Source organism: Petaurus breviceps, unplaced genomic scaffold, assembly GCF_028583685.1.
Source record: "Petaurus breviceps papuanus isolate PSGF00001 unplaced genomic scaffold, PetGlider_PUasm1.0 90503, whole genome shotgun sequence".
Classification (NCBI taxonomy): Eukaryota; Metazoa; Chordata; class Mammalia; order Diprotodontia; family Petauridae; genus Petaurus; species Petaurus breviceps.
The window spans coordinates 2709712-2729000 of NW_027187265.1; the positions used below are offsets into that span (position 1 = coordinate 2709712).

Sequence of the window (19289 nt, forward strand, 5' to 3'; positions counted from 1 at the left end):
TTACCATGTGGTGGTGGGTAGAGATCCTGGTGGTCAGCCCTTTGCTGTTGACAGAGCAGTCACTCTGGACCTTCCTGCTGGTGGCGCTCAACATTAAAGCAGAATTAGCTTTGGGATTGGGGAAGGTATCATTTTACAGAAATTCAGTCACAAAGACAGAGCTTTAAAAGACCTTAGAGATCATCTCACCCAACCCCCCTCACTTTACAGATGAGGAAAATTAGGCTGAGAGAGAGAAGTGACTTGCATAAGATCACAGGTAGTATCAGAGCTTGCTGTCATGCTCAAGTTGAAGTAAGATTATCACTGAATTACTTGCGAATTCTAGAATCATGCATTTCTAGACTATGGTCCCTTTGCCCTACCAAGGCTTTCTCAAACTCCTGCCAGTTTGTCCTTGGGGACACCAGAAGTTGATAATCCACAGGCCTAAGGAACCCTAATTGACACGTTTTGGGTGGTATGGGGTAGGCTCATTCAAAGGTCCCTATACACAATGGGTAAGACTACTCAGATCAATTAAAAGACCAGACAGGGCCCATTAGCTCTTAAATAACCTGTAAGGGTTCAGCTGGTCTATTAAAAACCCTTGCAAGGAAGAACCCAAGAGGAAGATGAATCTGGTTCCTGGCCTGATTTGGTTTCTGTCCCCTGCCCATAAGGCTCACTCCAAAGCTGGTTAGGGAGCTGTATGAATCCCTATGTCCCCAAGAACACAGGGCCCTAAAAGCCAGGACCACTGGGCCTAAGGCTTGTTCACTAAAAAATAGTGAAGGCCCCAAGGACTCCCTTATCTCCCTGACCTGCAGCTAGTGGGTGTATAAGAGAAAAAAGGGACAGTGTCGTGTGTGTACAGTGAGAACATCTCACTGGTATGAAGTGGCATAGGAAAAGGCAGCAGCCATGACTGGGCCTGAACATGGGCTCCCAAGAAGCCCCCTCCTCCTTCCAGAACCCTACACAATCTTGGGGCTTTTCTGTATTTTCTTTTACACATAAAACAGCGTTAGCGACAGGACAGGGAGGATGTGGGACTATTCACAAGGGACATGGAGTGAGCATGAGGTTTTAAGGAAACTGGGGGAGAAAGATATGTGTATGAGGAGAGCCATAGAGGACCACATTCCTCCTATGTCAGTGGCAGCCTTGACCCTTCTGCTGCCCCAAAAAGGATGATGGTATCTTGTTCCTGGGGCTGGGGCTAGGGTCATGTAAGGAAGAGAGGCCTGTACCCCCATAGCTCAACAGCCCTCTTTTCCACTGCCTGCTAAGTAGTGTTTGACTCTCGGCTGGTGCTCTGCTCCCGGCCAGAGTCACGGTCCTTGGCCTCAGAGGAAGAGGAAGAGGAAGTGCTCCCTGAACTGGAGCCGTGACTTCGGCCAGACTGCCGGTAGGCTGTGGTCAACTCCTGCAGCCTGGCTGGCGTCGGCTCCCACTTGGCAAAGCCAGGATCATTCTGCAGGAACAGCACAGCCGTATTGTGCACAGCCTTGTAGTAGAGTTCTTCCCTGGAAGGCAAATGGGCCACTCAGTGACAGCTGCTCCAGGTCTTCCCACCCTTCATCACACATTACTGGCCCCTCCCTCTGCCCCAGCCCCTACAAAATGTACCCACTTCTTGCAGATGTGCTGAGAGCCACTTCGATACTCATGGTCAAAGGCAGGCAGCACCAGCTGGTGGCGCTTAAAACGGCTCCGCTCCATTCGGGTTAGTGCTGGTGTGGGGGGGTCCCGCCACTCCGGGATGAAAACAATGAAGGACAGGGGCTCTGGGGAGCTCTCCAATAGCTTCTGCAAAGCGCCAACAGGGGAAGTGGTGCTGACACTCTGGCATGGCTCACAAACGTGCCTCCCCCAACCCTTCAGCCCACCCGTGAGGGTCACAAACCTCAAAGTGAGACACCATAGCATCCATCAGCTCCTCACAGAATGGAGGGTTTGCCTCAAAGGAGCCACTCAGTGGGGAGAAGTCCAGGCAGGGCCTGAGAGCAAAGGAGAGAGGTCCATCAGAAGTTAGGAAACCTACCAAGAGTGGCCCCACCTATGTATGTATCTAATGTGGTGCTAGGTACTGTAGAGGAGGTGGTTGTTATCAGAGTTGGAGAATTAAAAGGCAAAAAAAACAACCTCAAGCTATCTCCATTGGTATGATCTTTGTCTAACACTTAGATTAAATCACCTCATTTCTTAAAGAAAAGGGAAGTCACTTGGTACTAATTTACTACATGGTTATTATCTCCCCAACAAAACAGAATTGTGAGGAAGTTATCTTGTACATAGTAAAAGATCTGATGGGCAACAGATACATAACACATTAATGGAACATTATGCCTGACCACGGAGCAGGTTTGATAAGATTCCTCTTCAGCAACAACCAGAGCAAAGAAATGACATCATCTGGGGAGAGCGAGAAGACTCAGCACTGACAGCCAAGGGCCAGTCCCTCTGATTTCATAGCTCTGCATGGCCTAGCCTCTGCACACCAGCAGCCAGGACCTCACCCTCGGGAGCCAAAGTAGCCATCGGTGTCTGGGAAGGCAGAGCAGTACTGACGGAAGTAGCAGTTGAGGGGGGAGGCAAAACATTCAAAGCTGACGCCAAAGAGTCGGTGCAGAGCTTCAAAGACATGTACTGGGAGGGAGCCCTGCAGGCCTGTCCCCTCATACAGTCCCACCCCGAACATCATCTGCAGGAGTAGCCAAGAAAGCCATTATCAGCACGAGAGAGGGGTTATCACCTTTCTTCCTCCCCACCCTTGGCCTCCTCGAGTCTTAAAGGTTAGTCAGACCTCCTCAGAATCCCCCCATCCCACTTTCCAGCAGCAGTTAGCTTAGAATGACTCAGCACACCACAGCTGTGCCCTGTACTCTATACCTGATAACGTCGGAGGAGACACCAGACCCGGGGCAGGAATCTCTCAAAAGCCGAATCGTCGATGCAGCTATAGCGATAAAGGAGCCACTGTCAGAAGACAGAAATGGGCATTAGCAGAGAGCTCCTGGGGGCTCCTCGTTCACAAGAAGGAAATCCTTCCAGGTCAACAGCGCAATAGCTACATCATAACAGCACCTGGTGCTGAGGATAGAGACAGTTTAATACTCTGATCTGTCTAGGTTCCTGCCTATGTGAAGTTTCCAGTCTATAAGTGCCTTTGCATATGGGCATTAGAGGTATAAAAGAAGTTTGCATTTATATGGTACTTTAAGGTTTACAAAGCCCTCTCAAAATAACCATGTGAAGATAGAAGGTACATTGTGGAGGCATTATCCCTGATTCAGAGATGAAGGAACTATACATAAGACTCAAAAAAAGTCAGATGATTTGGCTAAAGTCACCAAAGTAGTGGCTGTTGGTGCTGAGGCTTGGGTTCGAGCCCTGGTTTCTACCTCCAAGTCCAGAGGTTCCACTGTACCTTAATGGCTCACCATGTCTGCGAGGCCTACACGCCGACCCCTCTGAAGGGGGAGCGCAGACAGCTGCTCAAGCTCCCCCCTACCCCACCCCCAGCACATCTCAGCGCTCCCGCTCTCACCAGTTTGCTGAAGAAGCTGCGGCTGACTTTGACCATCTCGCCTTTGTAGCGCACGCAGGCCACGTTGTTTTCCATGTGCATCTCCACACTGGGCAGGGGGGGTGAGGGCACGGCCAGCCGCACCGGGTAGCAGTAGACGAGTCGCTGCTCCACTTCTGCTGCCTCTGCCTCCTCTGAGGGAAGTGGGCGAGGTGAGGCCTGGTCTGGGGTGGCCCCACCCTGCTCAACTCGGGTCAGGGAGCACCTGGAGGGGACTGACTGAGGAAGCCTGGCAGGGGGCAGGCAGAGCTATACCTAAGGGGTTGCAGACCTAGGTCATAATTATATTATCATGATTATAATAGCAAAAATAACTATTTACATAGCGCTTTCAGGCTCACAACAAGCCTGCTAAGTGGTTAATGCAGCATTATCACAGTATCCTCATTTTGCAAAAAAGGAAACTGAAGCTCTGAGAATCTGTGACTTCTCCAAAGGCATCAAGCAAGTAAATGCCAGAGGCTGATCGGAACCGGGGACTCTGGGTTACAAGTCTGGCACTCCTTCCAAGAACACCAACTTATATACTGCGTGCTGCAGCGCCCCCCCCCCCCAGCCCAGACTCCATAGAGATACAGGTTAAGTTAGAATAAACACCAAAGGCAGAGAATAAGAAAGTACCAAAGATTAGTTTGAATGGGGAGCCAGTCCCACAGGATTTGCTTTGGTGACAGGGGCATTTGTAAGCCATTTCATCATAAAACAATGAGTCTTAATCTAGTTGATGGCTCCTAGGCATCTGTCTCATTACAGTTGTTTCTTATGTATGCACCTGGCTCTCTCAGATCTGCTCGGATCAGCTCCTTAGCTCCTGTGGACTGCCTCCTTGAGGTGACCACCCCATGCGATGTTCCCTGGAATGCCTCATGTGGAGATGAAGAAAGATGGCACCGATGCTTCAATGCTGGGGTCCCCATCAACTATCAGGAGGAGTTAACATGTGCTGCCCCCTTGCCAAGCCCCTACCTCTTTTAACCTGGGTTCAAATCCAGGTTCTTCCACTTACTTCCTATATTACCTTGGGCAAGTCACAACCTCTGGTTCTTGGTTTCCACATCCATACAAACATGGGGTTGGACTAGGTAACCTCTAAGGTTCTTTCCATCTCCAAAGTCCCATAATTCTAACATACAATTTATTCTCCTCTCCTCTCCCTGCTGTGGATTGAGAAGAGCTGCCAGTCATGGAGCTATAGACCTCTACCCAAAAGGCAATAAGGCCCAGTTAGTGCTTCCACAATCACGGTTACTCCTTCCTCCCAGAACTAGTTCCTGCTCCCAGAGGAATTCGAGAGTCCACCCTCCACCCAAAAGCTCCCCAACCACATTCCCTGATGGTCACCCCCATACCCGGGATGTTGTTCTCCTTGAGGATGGCAAGATGCTTCTCCCGGATTCGTTTGACGTACTCCAGGGAAATGTGGTAGATCTTGCTACATATACCCTCCACTGAATCTTTTGCCGCAGCTGACACATGGGGGCCACACTGCTTTCTTAAGTGCTCCAGACGGTCCTGCAGCAGACATGCCCTGTAGATACAGCCCCACCTGCCCTGGGGAGTCCCCAACCCCCTCAACCCTCCTTCCCAAGGCCCAGAAAAGTGGCCACCACTCACCATGTAGTCATCCTTGGAAGCTGAGTGGTCCTTCCGTAACCAGCTGAAAGTATCTTCCACATTCCATTTCACTACCTTCCTGCTATCCGGGGATGCACTCCTACAGGAAAGGGCAGCACAAGGCTTGTATAATAGCTCTATACATATTTTTACAGTAATTTAGGATTTAGAAAAGTATTTCTTTATAATCCTGCTAAGTATTACCTCTATTTCATAGATAAAGAGCCTGAGGTTCTAAAAGAGTAAGTGACTGCCTAAGGTCACAGAGTTCACATGAACAGAACAGATTCAAACTCAGGTACCCTGACTCTTAGCCCAGTGCTTGCTCAGGAGCTAAGGATGGGGCTGCCTCTCTGAGTCTGTGAAGAAGCTCCACAGAGAACCAGGAGCTCTGGCCTCCTCAGGTACAGCTGGATGACATTCTCCAGGACCCCTGTCTAGCCACTTACCCACACCCCCTCAGCCTTGCTGCCTGGGAGCGCTGTCATCATCCCCAAACATAACAGAACCTACTGAGTATAAAAGAGCAATGTACAGGACGGACTCTGGAGACTCTCACCACCCCACCACCCACTTGGCTCTTGGAGAATTTTCCCTGTAGAAGTATTTATGGCTTGATGGCCTGGAAAGGGGAAGTTCCTGACCTGGACTCAATAAGTCGCTTGGCAGCTTCTGCATATTTGAAGAGCAACCGCTTGGCTTCTTCCCGGAACTTGATTCGGGATAACCTGGGTCAAAAAGCAGTGGCCATCAGGGACCTCAGTGTCAGGTGACCCCCAAGGGAATTGGCTCTGCACTAGGAGAGGTGCACAGCATAGCCCAAGTGGACCAAGCAGGAGTACCTGATGGGAATGTCGTTCATGATTTCTCGAAACATGGAAGGAGACACAACCGGCTCACAGTTGCTCGGCAACAAAGGGTCAGGCCCTTTATCCACCACCTTGCGCTCAAGCATCCATCGATTAAAGGATTCCCTCGGGGGCTCAATGCCTGAAAGAGAGGCCAATATGAACAATCCCAAGAGGAGATTGGGGAATGAAAAGAAATACGAGACTCTGGGCATTCTGGGCAGTCCCAGAAGCAACCCAGAAAGGAAATCATAGGATCACGAATAAGGAACCAGAAGGGATTTTTGAGGAAATCTAGTCACCTCATTTTACAGATGAAGAGAGTGAAACATTGACATGTTAAGTGACTTGTGCAAGATGATACAGTTAGTGATTGGACTGAGATTTGAAATCAGATCCTATGCTTCTAAATCCAGTGTTCCTTCCACTTCTACCACACTACATGTCCAAGGCAGCAATAGTGACCAAGAGGGTAGGTGCTCCTCCCAACTTGAAGCACCCCAGATTTTATCTCAATATAAAGCTGGAGGTCAGAGAAGAAAGGCCCTGCATGGCTCTGACCCTAATAACAAGTGCTCATTTCCAGACCTGGCTTTTTCCAGAGACAGGGGAGGAAAGGAAGGCAAAGGCAACAAAGAAAGGCTGGAAAAAGAACCGTAAGCAAAAGAGAGGCTCAGTCGCCCAGCCTTACCTTCACGCTGCTGGCACAGCTCCCGGTAATGTTGGCGAAGCTTTAGAATGAGCTGGGAGCGGAGCAGTTCCACCTCGGGATGCGGGGGCAGGACCTCGGATGGCCCCCGTTGCTTGATCACTGCATTTGTCTGGATGTCCAGGTCCCAGTACACCCTTAAGACACAGACAGTGGCCAGTAAACAAAGTCAGGGGAAGAAGAGGAGCACTCATTCTCCACATTTCCAAGAGAACCACGCAACCCAGTAATCACCAACAGCCTCTAAATCAATGACCCAATACCAGAAGAGTCAACCAATAACTCAGCTGTTCCCTCCTGGCCTCCAATACCCACACTAAGGTGAAAAGGGCCTGAAGAAGCCTACAAGGAGGACTCACTCGGTGGGCCGAAGGAGAGCTGCTTGCTGTTTGTCTTCAGGGGATGTGCCCCATATCTTCATAGTTGGTGTCCCAGGAACACTAGGGGAGCTGGGTACAGACTCGGAAGGAGTCCCTGGAACTTCAACCTGAAGGGAAGAATAATAAAAGTCATGATACTTGCCAAGCCCACCAAGATCTTGACAATAAGGCATGTGTGAACTCGGATCCCTATAGAATAATAGGGTCACCTCAGACACAACACAAAAACTAGCCGTGTGATCTTGGGCAAGTCACTTAACCCGAACTACCCTCCAAAAAGGAGGAAAAAAAGAATAATAGGATCACTCTTCCTATCCCCAATACACCAATCAAACCTCTTGACTAAATCCTGTTGATAATACTTCACAGGATTACATTTTACCGAATGTAAATACTTCAAATACTTTATATCACTTGGCCCTCACAACAGTGCTGTGAGGAAGGTTAAGGCAAGAATTATTATCCTTCTATTACAGAAGGGACGAAGTTCTACTGTACAGTAAAGATCAGAGAATTTAGGGTTCAGAAATAAAAGAATTCAGAGACAATTTAATACAACCCTTCCTTTTACAGATGAGAAAAATTGAGTTCAAGAGAAAAGAAAAGATGTGCCCAGGTTCAGAGAGAGTGAAAGAGTTGAACCAAGATTTGAACCCAAACCTTCTAACTCCAAATTTAGAACTTTTTCCATTACAACATGCTGTGTAACTTGCCACATGGTTCAGTTAAGTGTCAAAGTCAAGTTCAGATTCAGGTCCTCTGCTTCCTTGTCTAGGCCTCTGTTCATTACATGCATGCCTTCAGGCCCATCTGACCTTATTCCAGGTTGTTGTCACTAGCAGGACACACACCTTGGGCTTCTTTACGATGTTGCCACTGGGCTGCTCCTCTGAAAGCCTTCTTTTCCTAGGCTTGTTCTCCACTGGTGTTTCCACCACTCCAGCGTCTGGGGGCATCGGAGCCGCATTCAGCCCCAAAGGGTCCGACTGGAGGTGGGGGCCAGACCAGCAGAGTTATAACTGGCAATATTGGTTCCCAGATTGTACAGAGCCTATTATATAGCCCTGCCCCATACCCATCTCCCACCCACAGAATATCAAATAGCAAGTCCACCCTCAAGCAGCACACCCTTAGCAATGTCAGAAGTACTGTGCCAACCAGCTTGTCCAAGTCAAGTGAGAAAGGATGTCTCCCCCAAAAGAGGGCACCAACAAACTCTACTCTTCTTGGAAAACTGTGTTGGTCCACCATAGTCCTAAACAAGACACTTACAATAACATCATGTTGACCCAGGACTGGCATCTCCCACAGTGACTGGTTGGTGAAGCGATTGAAGTAGTAAGGGCGATTTTCTCGTCTGCTCCAACACTTCTCCCAGCCAGCCTGTACCAGCTCATCTGGAAACCAAAGCCAGAATCAAGGCAATCCAGCAATTCAATGTAATGGGCATTTGTTTAGATTCAACAGAGTCCCAACCTATGAATCTATGGCCTTGTAGAGGAATTAAGACAAAAACAGAAATTTGTGTTATAGGCAATAAAAAAAGGTAAATGTATTAGATAAGTAAAAAAAGGATAGTGAGACCCAAGGGGAAAAGTCGTTATCCAATGAGAAGGAAGAGATCAGAAGTTCTCCAGAGAAGGTGGAATGTGAGTTGAGCATTAAAGGATAAATAGGAACTTAACAGACTATAGAGAAAGGGATTCCAGGGGTAGGGACAAGGTGACCAAAAGCATAGAAATAGGAAAGGCCAGGGCATAGTCAAAAGGACAGACTAGTCCAGTTTTATTGGAACATAAAACGTATCAAAGTAAGAATTGAAATACAGCTGGAAAAGTAGAATAGTACTAGATTACAGAATGCCTTGAATGCTAGGCAAAGAAATCTGAATTTTACTTAGTAGCACAATCCCACACGGAATACAAACCAAGAAGTTCCCCTCCCAAAATCCCAGAACCTCTTTTTTATATTCCTTCATTGTGCCCCATAATACCTGGAAGGTCTTGTACCAGTCGGATGGGCTTGGGGGAACTAGGCTGGTTTTGATTAGAGGTGCCTGGGGAGTGACTCAACAGAGATGCTTCCTCTCTAGGACTGCCATGGTTCTCATTGGCCATCTCTCAGCAACAGCATGAGACCTATCACACAGTGATCAAGTCAGAACCAAAAAGGCCCACTCCATTTTCACCCTTTTCATGAAGAATACAGAAAGAAAGGTAGAAATTCTCTACCACAATACTAAAAGCTATTTCCAGAAAACCTCCTGACTATCCATGCTAGAGAAAAGAGAACACATTCCTTGCCTTAATACCATTCTATCACACTACTCTAATGTTCAACATAAGGAGGCACAGGACGGAAGTCTATACTTAACTCTTTTAGTTCAATCACTTCAGGGTAGTGTACACAGTGTGTAGCCAGCACAAGTGGAGTTGTGGCTATATAATAGCCACAAGTGGCTACACAGTGGAGTTCAGGAAACATAATGTGTTAATTCACTAAGATGGGAAATGTTCTGTGCTATACTAATAAGCTAGAAGAAGGTAGGGTCATTAAAAAGAAATAGCAATGGGCTGGGAATCAGGTCGTACGAGCACCAGGTAAGTGATTCTAGGCTAATCTATCTCTCAGGTGTTGTGTCTTCAACAGTAAAACGTAGGAGGAAGGGTCAGCAATCTCTAAAATCACTCCAAGTCATAGGATCCAGAGACAGAAAGAGACCCTGTACTTCAGGCTCTGGGGGCCAGAGGACTAGGTGATGACAAGCTCCACTTCTCTCACCCTCTGGGGTCTGCAGCATTAGCACGAAAAGAAGGCACCTCCAGACCTTCACCAACCCCCTCTTCTCTGGAGTCACCGTAGGATTCCCCTGGGGGTGGGCAGAGGCAAATGCTAGGTACGGTTGGGCACTGGTGGGTGGGTGGACAGGTCAGCAGTGGCTTGGGCAAAGTACCAGGGGCATCATCAGACCTGCAACTGGGTAGCAAAAGAAAAACAAGGTCACGGGCAGGGCGAGGCTAGGGAACGAGCAGAGCCAAAGCCAAGGAGAAGAGAGAGCATGGGATGGACACACGGGAACCGGAGGGAGGGGCATCGGGCCAGAGAAACCAGCAGGGACAACGCAAGGTGGGCGGCGCGACCCTGAATCAGAGGGGTGGGCAGCGCGGCCCCGGACCACCAAGGGACCGAGGCAGGAGGAGCCCGATTCCCAGTCGCAGGATTCCAAATCCTCCTGCGCTCCAGAGCGAGCAGAGTGCGCAAGCGCGGTGAACGCTCTGGACAGGCAGGAGGGGAGAAGGGGAAAGCAGAGGGGAGGGGTAATTTCGGGAGCGCGCTCTCCCCCTCCTCTCCCCTTTTCTCCTCCCTCTCAATCCCCCTCCCTAGCTCCCTCTCCAGCTCAGGGCGGGCGGGTGCGCGCACGCCGCCCCATCTCCCGGGCTCCGCCCCCCGCCCTGCCGCGCGCTCCCGCCCCCGGGCTGAGGAGACTCCGGAGTCGCAGCCCAGCACAAAGGCGGCGACGACGGAGAAGGCGGCGGCAGCGGCGGGAGAGAGTTCCCCTAGGCCACCACTTTCGGGGTCCCCGGTTCCTGGGCCTCCCCTTCCCAGCTTCAGCCGCCCGCCCGAGGGCCTAAGATGGCGGCGGCAGTGGCGACAACGACCATGCTGAGCTGCGGCCCCGGGCGGGAAGTGCCTGGAGGAGCCATCGTCGCCTGACCGCGGATCCCCGGACCCCAGCGCGGCTCGCGGCAGGACCGCGGCCTCCAGGGGCCCTTACCTGCCCGGAGCGGACTTGGGGGAACACGACTACACAGTCTCCTTAGCCGCCTGTTTGGCCGCCTCCGCCTCGCCCTCCCCAGCGCCGCCGCCGCCATCTTGTGTCCCGGCCGGGGAGGGAGGGTGCCGTTGCGCGTGCGCGGGCACCGCCTTTGAGGGGCCTCGTAGTCGTCGCGCCGCCATCTTGAGTGTGGCGGGACCGAAGACTAGGGGTGGGGTAGAGTTCAGGAAGGAGTCTGGGGCAGTAGCCCTAAAAGTCTAGTTTCAGTTTCACCCTCCTCTACACTCTAGGGAACGGCCTTTGGGTTGCATACATGGACACCGGTCTTGGAGTCAGGGGACTTGGGCAGCTTTTTACATTTGTGACCCTGGGCCAGTCACTTTAACTCTGAACCAGTTTCCATCTCTGTTGGGGATGACTATGATTTGCGCTCCCCTATTCCGAGGTTGTTGTGAAAGCACTATAGGCGAGGGAGTGCATAGCAGCAGTGATCCTTTAATTATAATGACAGCTAGCACTTAGTACGTGCCAAGTGCTGTGCAGAAGCTCTTTATAGTTACCTCATTTGATCCTTATAACAACCCTGGGATATAGGTGCTATTATTATCCCCATTTTATGCATGAGGAAACCGAGGTAAACTGAAGGTCTTACTGACTCCAGTCCGGTGATAAATCTACTTTGCTACCTAACCTAACCTAATGGCTTCCCTTAATTTCAACAATGAGTCTGGGGATTAGTTTATTTGATGAAGCCTTCTGGCCATTTGTAGTTTTGATTTCCAAGGAATAGGGGCAAGTCACTGAACTTTCTGGCTGCTCACCTAGGAAATGAGATGAGCTTTACAATTCTGCCACTTTGGACAAGTCAGTCTCTCTCTGAGTCTCAGTTTTCTCAGCTGTAAAAGGAGATCAATACTTGCACCACCTACTTCTAAGAAGTCTTCCTAAATGAAACACTTTAGAAATGGAGCTGTTATGATTATCAAATGAGATGATTGTAAAAGGCTTTGGGGACCTTAAAGCATTATGTGACTATTAACCATGATGATGACAAAGAAATTGACCCAAAGAAAGCAAATGGTTTGCACACACCATTATCTGGCAGTTGTGTAGGAATCTGGGTTTTCTACTATAAAGACCAAGAGCTCCCTATACTCTCCACCCTCAGGTAATTTAAAAGTAGGTATTGGAGCATAGTGGGAAGAACATTACTTCAGAATCAGATTTGATTCTGTCTCTTAACTTTAGCAAACTAGGCAAATAACCACTCTAGGCTTTAGTTCCTCTGTTCTAAATTGAAGAGGTTGGACTCCATGATCTCCAAGGCCCATATTAACCCCGAGGTTAAAGAGAAGAATTGACTGAAATTTGCAGAAACTGAATAAAGCCAGATGGAGCCTAAGTCAGCCTTCCCCAGCTCCCCAGAAAACCTGTCTGGAGGAGATTCTGCAGAAATGGCTCCACTTCTATGCTGTACCTTGTGTTTATATTGTTTGCCTTGATTAGGCACATTATATTGCAGATGACAGGTGCTGCCCTTTTGGGTTATCACTTCGGTACTGATTCCTCCCTCCCCTTTCCCCAGTTACTTCCTAGGAAAGCCAGCCTCCCAGGAGTTGCTGAAATGAGCAGGACAAGTTTGCTACCTGGTATCTGTCAGATGGGGCTTTGCTGAGTGGTAGCCATTTAAACAGAAGATGATATCAAAAGGCTTCTCTGAGGGATGCTTGTCTGTAATGTCACATCTGTAGTCTCTGAACCCTCCATTTCTTGCTGGAAGGGTACCATTTCATTCCAATTCCATACACTTGTATAGTTCTTCCTGCATAACTTTTTATTAGTAATATTTCAGGAAAGCATGATCTAGTACACAAAGGGAATGGCTTAAAAGTCAAGAAGACCTGGGTTTAAATCCCGACTCTTTGACTAATTGTATAACCTTGAGCAAGTCATTTAACTCCAAATGCCTCTGGTAAACTCCCAAGAACTTATCCACTAGATCAAAGGGTCTTCATCTCAGTTGACAGTGAGAGAGTTCCTACACCAGGAGGTGTATATTTGCATTTAATATATTGCAGTCTATCCACACCAACCACTCCCTCCAAAAAGCCTTTCCAAATTTCTCTAGTTGTATATCATAGGCCATCAACACGTTTTATTTTGTATATATCTTGCATTACTTTTATCTGAATATTTTTATCCCTTAAGTTGATGTTTGGGGGCTGAGATTTTTGTTTTTATATCAACAGATTCTACATATAAGAAGTGCTTAATGATGAGGTATGGGCTCTGGGAGCCCCCTTGAGCTCTCCTTGGATCTTTGAGGTACAGGCTCTGGGAACCCCCCTTGAACTCTGATTAAATCATATGAGGCATTTGCATGATGCAATAAGCCTTGTATTGATTGTGGCTGGGCCCAGACTTCTGTTACTAGCCTAGTCCTCCAAGGTTCATCTACTTCCCACCCTTGAGCCTATCAAAATATCAATCCACTCTTCGAACTGTTGTCTCCCGGTAGCCTCCAGCAACTCCCACCCTTAATCACTCATTGACTTCATCTGACTTCTCCTGAAGACCCTCCCCAAACTCCTTCTCTAGACCATCCCTAGATTCCTCCCACAACTTTCTGTATATAAGATCCCATCTTCCCTCCATGTGTGAGAGTGCCATAGAATTTTCTAGCACAGACTCACTCTAAAGAGGTTAAAAGGAAGTGGAAAAGGATACTTTGGTATAAAAATATAGCAGCTTTTGTTGTGGTGGCAAAGAAATGGAAACTAATCATTTGAGGAGTGACTAAATTATGGTATATTAATGCAATGGAATACTATAATTCTATGAGAGAATATTAAGTGTTTGCTAAATGCAAGGTTTTTAAGGACTAGGAATAAAAATACAAGTAAAAAGAAAAAAAACTCCCTACCCTCAGGGAGTATAAGAAAGACCACACAAAAGGGAGCTGAAAAGAAAGGGTGGGGTGACGGGAGGGTATTTGCCCAGGGACGAAGTGGAAAAGTAATCTGGACAGTCTAGATTGGAAATTAGAATTTCCTCAAATAGGGGGCGGCTAGGTGGTGCAGTGAGTAAAGCCGGCCCAGGAGTCAGCAGGACCTGAGTTCCTTGGGCCACAGACACTTAACATCCACACAAAAAAACTTGCCATGTAACCTTGGGCAAGTTACTTAACCCCAATTGCCCTCCAAAAAGGCACAAAAAAAAAAATTTCCTCAAATGGAAATTCCATGGCAGAATTCACCAATTGGAGGAAGGTGGAGGCCTTATGGCCAAAATAGGTAGTGGTAGAAATAATGAGGGAAAACTAGGAAGACTTGAACTTGGTATGGTACAGAGTGAAGTGAATAATGAGGTAGCTAGTTGGCACAGTGAATAGAGTTCCAGCCCTGAAATCAGGAGGACCTGAGTTCAAATATGACCTCGGACACTTGACACACTAACCATGTGACTTTGGGCAAGTCACTTAAAAATAAGTAAATATTATAAAGACAAACAACTGAAAGAGTTGAAAGTTCTGATGAGCAGTGATCAACCTTGATTCCACAAAACTGATAATAGTGCAGAATAAGACATTTTATGACATGTCCAATTCAGACTATCCATATTTATTACAGGAGTTTTTTTCCCCTCCAGGTAGGGAGGTGAAAAGTGGGAGATTTAAAAAATAAATAAGATTGTGTTAATTGAAAAAAAGGTAAAATTTAATTTTAAAAATTGCTTGAATGATTCAGACGCTCTCCAATTGAGTTATATTGATCTTCCAGCTGTCCACCGTGCAATATTGACAGCCTCTCATGTCTCTGTCTTTGTACAGATGATACCTCACATTCTGAGCTAGGCCAACCCAATCATTCAGGTTTAGATGTTAAAAGGCAATAAGGAACTTATGGACCATGAAATAAAATAAAATTACTGATGAAACAGTTCAAAGAGTACAACTCTGAAAGTTAAAAAAGATAAAATCCTGTACCTCACATGGCCTCCCTTCCACAGCTACTTTAGCAACCTGCCACACCAGGTCAGGAAAGCATTCCTTGCAGTCTGTAGATGATCAGATAAAACTTGTCACAACTCCTATTTTGACTTGCCAGTCTGCAACTTGCATATGAAGTCAGCTACAAAGCCAAAGTCTAAGTCCCTTTAAGGGACCTGCTGAAGCCACTGGCCAGGATATAGGGCTTTGGGAGGGGTAGCCAAAGAGGAAGGGAAAGGAAGAACTAAGGGGCTGAATCCAAAGGGAAAAAAGACAGCTCTGCTCTCAATGTGGATTCAATCTTAACTAGCTAGTGCCAGGGCAGAGCTTTTCTTCAGCATTTGACCCCAAACCTTACAATCATTAGCAGTGCAGAACAAAGCTCTTATTATACCCTCTATCTGGGATAGACTCCCTCCTCATCTCTTCCTCTTAAAATCCTTGCTTTTCTTCAAAACACAACCCACATATCACTAAAGCATGAGGCCTTTACTCTTGCCTGCCTTCTCTCACAAGCTGTTAATGCTTAGAAACTACTTTGTGTTACTTTGTATACTTTGTATATGCTCCTGTAGATACATATTGTATCTGTTTTTTGTTAATGCTTAGAAATTACTTTGTGTTACTTTGTATACTCTCCTATAGATACATATTGTATCCCTCCAATAGACTGTAAGTCCTTAAAATAGGAATTAACTCTAGTTTTTGTATCCCTACCATTTAATACAGTCTTGCCTATTTTTATTGTTAATTTGTTTCAGCTGAGTCTGACTCTCTGTGACCCCATATAAGGGTTTCTTGACTTATACTGGAGTGGTTTGCCATTTCCTTCTCCAGCTCATTTTACAGATGAGGCAAATAGCATTTGTCCAAGTTCACACAAGACTATGTGTCTAAGACCAGAATTGAAGTCAGTAAGATGAGTCTGACTGACTCCAGGTACCACAACCTATGCACTGCATCACTTAGCTGCCCATATATGTCTTGCATATAGTAGGTACTTAATAGACATTAAATTGAATTTGCTACAGCTCCTTAGAAGATTATTGACATTAAAAATATGGCACAGGGGTAGCTAGGTGGCACAGTAAATAGAGCACCAGCCCTGGAGTCAGGAGGACCTAAGTTCACAAATGTGGCCTCAACAACTCTTGACACTTGCTAATTGTGTGACCTTGGGCAAGTCACTTAGCCCCAATTGCCTTGTCTTCCCCCCTTCCAAAAAAAAATGAGACAGAAGGAAAAGACATATAAATCTAAAAATATTTATAGTTATTCTTTTTGTGATAGCAAAGAAATGGAAACAAAAGTTAACCATAAGTTTGGAAGTAACTGAGCAAATTGTGATATACTCATGTCATGAAATATTATTTTGCCAAAAAAATGACAAGTATGACAGATTCAGAGAAACTTGGGAAGATAAATATGAACTGATGCAGAGTAAAGTGAACAGCACCAGAAAATCAATTTGCACAATCCATAATTACATGAAAGAAGAACTCTGATCAAAGCAGTGACATCAGAAAACTGATGCTTCCACTACCAGAAGTATAGAATAAGACAGGAATTTTCATGTATGGTTAATGCATCAATTTGTTTCAATAGGTTTTATTTACTCTTACAATCTATTTGAATAGGGTTTGGAGATAAGTTTGTGGGTAGTAAACAGACATGCAGAGAATGCACAGAAGAGAACAAAAAGTTCAGAAGTGAAAGAAACAAGGTGATTTGGTTACTGCCTTATTAAATTTAACACATTTTTCCAGAAACAAATTACACAACAGAAGTTCTGAGTTTCACATAAAATCTTTTGTCTCCTTTGTATACTGAAATGTTTGTATTTGTTAAATTTGGATGACCCTGAACTTCAATTCTTCAGAGACTGTGGTATTCCATGCCTCACAGGCATACAACTTCACCAGAAGAATATTGGTATTGAAAAGATGGGAGTGTTATTTCAGGGAGAAGACTGGAGGGTCATTGAAAAGGCAATCTAGCCCCTCTTTACCCCACCTTCAGGGCCCAGATCATTATCAATTTGTTTTGTCTGTCAAAGATATGTGTACTTAAGGATAAGTTCTCTGAGTTATCTATCCAATTGCACATGATAAAGTGGATAGAGTATGAACAGGCTTGCAACATACAGTGCTAAAAATTAAGAACTTTAGAGGGAAAGCAATATCAAGAATATCATAAGATCAATGTATGACCAAATCATTTGTCTAAATCAGATATTTTGACAAGTTTTCTATGAACTTATTTAACCTTCCACAGCCTCTTAATGTTTTTATCACATGATACTCAACACAAATCTTCCACCATAGCTACAATAATAGCTATCATTTTTATGGTATTTTAAGATTTACCAAGTGCTTTGCATGTATTAATTGATTTGTTCTTCATAAGCCTCATGAAGTAGGTATCCCCATTTTCTAAATGAGGAAACTGAAAGGAACAGAGGTGATTTGCTCAGATTCATATATCTAGTAACTGTCTGAGGCATCAAACTTCCTAGCTGCCTCAAATGGTTTTATATTCTAAACCAGTGATATCCTTGACTAGAGTATTGTGATAGTAATGGCAATTAAAGATTCCCCTGTATTGGCTTGGTTTTCAAATTGATTGTGTTAAAACCCAGAGCTTGTTAATCCCACCTGTGGGATGGACTTGTTGATGTGAAAAGAAAGTCCTGAACTGGGAGGAGCTGGTGACATAGATTTGGAGAGACAAGAGAGAGGCGGAAGATCTTTTTGGAAGCAGCACCTCGTGGAGAGAGAGAGACTAAGAGAATTGCTGGTGGCCACTTTGAATTGCCCTGGACTTTTGAGACCTGCCCCCTGGGCTGCCAAGGACTGAGGAGACATGGCTGTTTTGCTGGTACTTTGTCTGTCTGTTTTGATGTTATTTTGCCAGATTTGTCCACTGGTGAAAGACAGTCCTTTTGTTGAAGAAGTCCTGGAACCTGGCTGTTCACTAAGAAGCCCTGAGACTGTCCTGCAGACAGAGAGTGAATACTGTCCACTGGTGAGGGACAGTGCTGTTGTTGCAGGGGTCTGGGAGCCTTTCTGTTGGTTCAGAAGCCCTGAAGAAGGATTTTCTTATTGTATGTTTACAGAAATCCTGGGAGAGGGCTTTGCTAATGTGTTCAGGGGTTCTAGGACTGTTCTACAGACAGAGGATGAATTCATGAAGGGACTGGCAATGTATCTTATGGCCTTGCTAAGCCTTGTCTCCCCAGGAACTAAGATTGCTGAGAACTTGCCTCTTGTGTCAAGATGAAGAAAAGACCTCCATTTGGGTATTAAGTGCTGTGTTTAAACTTGCTGTAACTCTGGGGTAGATTCAATTGTGATCCAGGGGTGGGGAACTTTTGACCTTATTGTGCTCTGTGATTGACAAATGAAGGTACTTTACCTATGTTTGGAAACTAATCTCCATTTGAGAAGAGGGGTTTTGTGGTGGACCAAATGAAGGTATAGCCTAGGGGTGGAGAAGTATTTAGAACAGGGACTTTGTAATTGATTGAATGATTGGAAGGTCCTGGGGTGGTGTAGTACTTGGAGATTATTTAATCACACTTAGTAAATGCTGTATTTTGAATGATGTCATGTTTTGATCTTCTCTGTTCTGGGTTTGTTACTGAATAAAATGGAGAGCACCTATGCTGATATTCTGAACCTTGGGAAGTTGCCTTTCTTTTGGCATTACATTACAAGTATCAAGTAGTTCAAATGTTTCCTAATCAAGGCAATTTCTGGGCTCCTTTAGTCTTTCATCATGGCAAGTTCCATCATGGCAACATCCATTCAACTTTCTTAAGAAATGTTATAATCTTTGTTGTGTTCAATACCTGTTCCTTTTTCTGTTTACCTTTTTTTTTTCATCAACAACTTGTTTTCAGTAGGACAGGTTGATCTCAGATTGTGCCATATTTCATTTTATTCTTATTCCAATTTGATAGAATATAAACTCCTTGAGAAGAATGTTTCTTTTTTGTGTATGTACTGTTATCTCTTCAGTCTAGCATGATGCCTGGAATGGAGTGGGTACTTAATATATGCTTGTTGTTAAGTCTGTGCTCTTTCTGTACACAGCTGACTCAGAATGACTCAGTTAGCAGGCCTTTATTTTCTGCTGAAATATTAATTTTGGCTTTTTGTAGTGTTATTTAGTACTCATCAAGTCTGGAGCTTCCTAACTCCCTTCTCCAAAAAAGTATATTTTTGTTTGCTTGTTTTTGCTATCTCTATGCCCACTTTTACAATGAAGTCAGCAAGTATCTTTTTTTTGCTTTTTAGAGGAGGGAGGGGAGGGCAATTGGGGTTAAGTGACTTGCCCAAGGTCACAGGACTAGTGTGTCAAGAATCTGAGGTTACATTTGAACTCAGGTCCTCCTGACTCCAG

The 19289-nt window shown here is 45.8% G+C and overlaps 2 protein-coding genes across 5 annotated transcripts in view; one reads left to right on the forward strand and one right to left on the reverse strand.

Moving 5' to 3' along the window:
• The window catches only part of TNNC2 (troponin C2, fast skeletal type), a 158378-nt gene that overhangs the window by 19287 nt on the left and 119802 nt on the right, over nucleotides 1–19289 (forward strand). The window lies entirely within an intron of this gene.
• PCIF1 (phosphorylated CTD interacting factor 1) lies at nucleotides 110–11043 on the reverse strand. 3 transcript variants are annotated; one of them, XM_069062754.1, is made up of 18 exons: nucleotides 10898–11043; nucleotides 9904–10098; nucleotides 9116–9260; nucleotides 8395–8519; nucleotides 7974–8108; nucleotides 7102–7229; nucleotides 6725–6879; nucleotides 6028–6175; nucleotides 5830–5913; nucleotides 5186–5285; nucleotides 4921–5083; nucleotides 4344–4475; nucleotides 3533–3705; nucleotides 2875–2961; nucleotides 2502–2686; nucleotides 1889–1982; nucleotides 1616–1791; nucleotides 110–1508 (listed from the first exon to the last, which is right to left on the reverse strand). In XM_069062754.1, exons 3-18 carry the CDS (start codon nucleotides 9237–9239, stop codon nucleotides 1268–1270), a joined length of 2250 nt encoding a protein of 749 aa, XP_068918855.1. In that variant the 5' UTR covers nucleotides 9240–9260; nucleotides 9904–10098; nucleotides 10898–11043; the 3' UTR covers nucleotides 110–1267. The 3 variants fall into 3 exon arrangements, with proteins under 3 accessions (XP_068918855.1, XP_068918856.1, XP_068918857.1); XM_069062755.1 differs by lacking the exon at nucleotides 4344–4475; XM_069062756.1 differs by lacking the exon at nucleotides 1616–1791 and having other exon boundaries at nucleotides 1312–1508.